At 36.8% G+C, this 1,842-nt stretch overlaps 1 protein-coding gene across 3 annotated transcripts in view; it reads right to left on the bottom strand.

Annotated features, from left to right (window-relative positions):
* CLDND1 (claudin domain containing 1) overlaps positions 1–1,842 on the bottom strand; it is an 11,419-nt gene continuing 9,577 nt past the window's right edge. For all 3 annotated transcript variants that reach the window (XM_012652853.1, XM_012652852.1, XM_012652854.1), the window contains 2 exons: positions 437–574; positions 1–263 (listed from right to left, as the gene is read on the bottom strand). In XM_012652853.1, coding sequence (XP_012508307.1) covers positions 43–263; positions 437–574 — 359 coding nt within the window. In that variant the 3' untranslated portion in view covers positions 1–42. The remainder of the gene's footprint in view (positions 264–436; positions 575–1,842) is intronic.

A 1,842-nucleotide genomic window follows, 5' to 3' on the forward strand; every position in this document is an offset into this window, starting at 1 on the left:
AAAATAATAAAAATGGCAATTATAAAGCAGGCAGCTTCCCGCTCATGCCACGCGATATGCCTTCATTAAGGTATACTCTTTCCGGTTGGTGTGAGCAGCCCAGATGAAGAGAGCAGAAGCCATGAACTGCAAGGGAGCTGAGACGCAAGCCAGGCAGAAGGACCATCCAAATTCACCAGATACATTCTCAGGCAGCTCTAGTTTCTGGTGGAGTAGTTCAATTCCAGCAACATAACAACTTACTGAGCCCAATGTACATAGACCTTGGGGGAAAATTTAGAAAACAAAACAAAACATTAGTAGGTAAAGAACACAGTAAAAAAGCTTTTCGGGGAACATGCCAGGGCAGTAATATGTGAATGTTTAAGAATTATAATTCTTTGGTCCCTAAAGAGACAGGAAGAGGCTAAAAGGTAAAAATGATGACAAGACCTACCTGCAAGGAGATGGAGAATGCCCGTGGCAATGGTGGGATACAAGCTTCGGCAAATACAAGCACAAAGTCCAATCAAAGCTCCAAAGCACATCAAACCTAAACTAACAAAAGGTAAAAGGAACTGGCAACGCCAAAGATCTGATTTTCAAAAAGAGAGAAAAAGAAAGAATAGAAATGATACCATGATTTCAGACCATTTTCCCACAAAGTCAATTTCTATCATATTCTAATTAGATCTTTTCTCAAAAAGTGAGAAAGAAGTATTTTAACATTGCGGCCCCTTTCCTAAAGGACATTGTTTAAAAGGATGCTAACTTTGTCCTGATAAAAGTGAAAGGACATTAATAGGTAACAAATACCGAGGGCTTTCTATATGCCATGCAATGTTTGTTCTACACATCCTTTGTGTACTAATACTCCCAACAACCCTAGGAAGTAGGCACATTTGGCCCTCCATATCTGAGGATTCCACATCCAAGGATTCAATCATCCAGGGATCAAAAATATTTGGGGGGAAAAAACAAAAATAACAATACAATAATACAAATATAATACAGTATAACAATACAGTATTTACATAGCATTTACATTGTATTAGGTATTATAAAGTAATCTAGAGATGATTTAAAGTATATTAGGAAAATTGTATAGGTTATATGCAAATACTATACCATTTTATATAGGGTACTTTAACATCCTTGGATTTTGGTATCTACAGGGGGTCCTGGAACCAATCCCCCAATACCAAGGGACAACTGTATTATTATTATCTCCATTTTATAACTGAGGAAACTGAGGCAAGAGGCATAAATAACTTACACAAATTAACACAGAAGTAAGTAGGAGAGCCAGGATTTACAGCAAAAACAATCTGGCTCTACATACAAACATTATCTCAGCCCTTATTGGATCTAATGGCAGTAATTACAAGTAAATGAATGGTGATTAGAAATGAACTGTCTTGCAGGGCTGTTGAAAGTATACATAAAGCACAAAGCAGAGAATCTGGACTATAACAGGTACTCAATAAATGGCAATTTTAATTATCATAAATCCCTCATCAACATGGGAAGAAAACTGATGACCTTACAAAAAAAAAATCCCCATTCCATTTTCAGATAATTTTAACCATTAGCAATGCATTAATATCAATCTTAACCAAATTCTACTTTTTTGCACTGGTTTTAACTTTCTGGGATTTCTTAAGTCTTCCTTCCTAACTTACTTCCCTTCAAACTCTGCTAGTGATAAATTTCTTGCTATGCATTCTCACTGCAAAACTGAGTACCTGCAATTTATTCAACCTTTTCTCTCATAACACAGTCTTCCAGGCAAGCTCTGGCCAAGTCTCTATATCCCCGAAAACAGAGGCTCAAATCTAAAGATAGTTTTTCATGAGCTGCCTG

This window comes from Propithecus coquereli, unplaced genomic scaffold, assembly GCF_000956105.1.
Source record: "Propithecus coquereli isolate 6110/MARCELLA unplaced genomic scaffold, Pcoq_1.0 Scaffold40, whole genome shotgun sequence".
In the NCBI taxonomy this organism is placed as follows: Eukaryota; Metazoa; Chordata; class Mammalia; order Primates; family Indriidae; genus Propithecus; species Propithecus coquereli.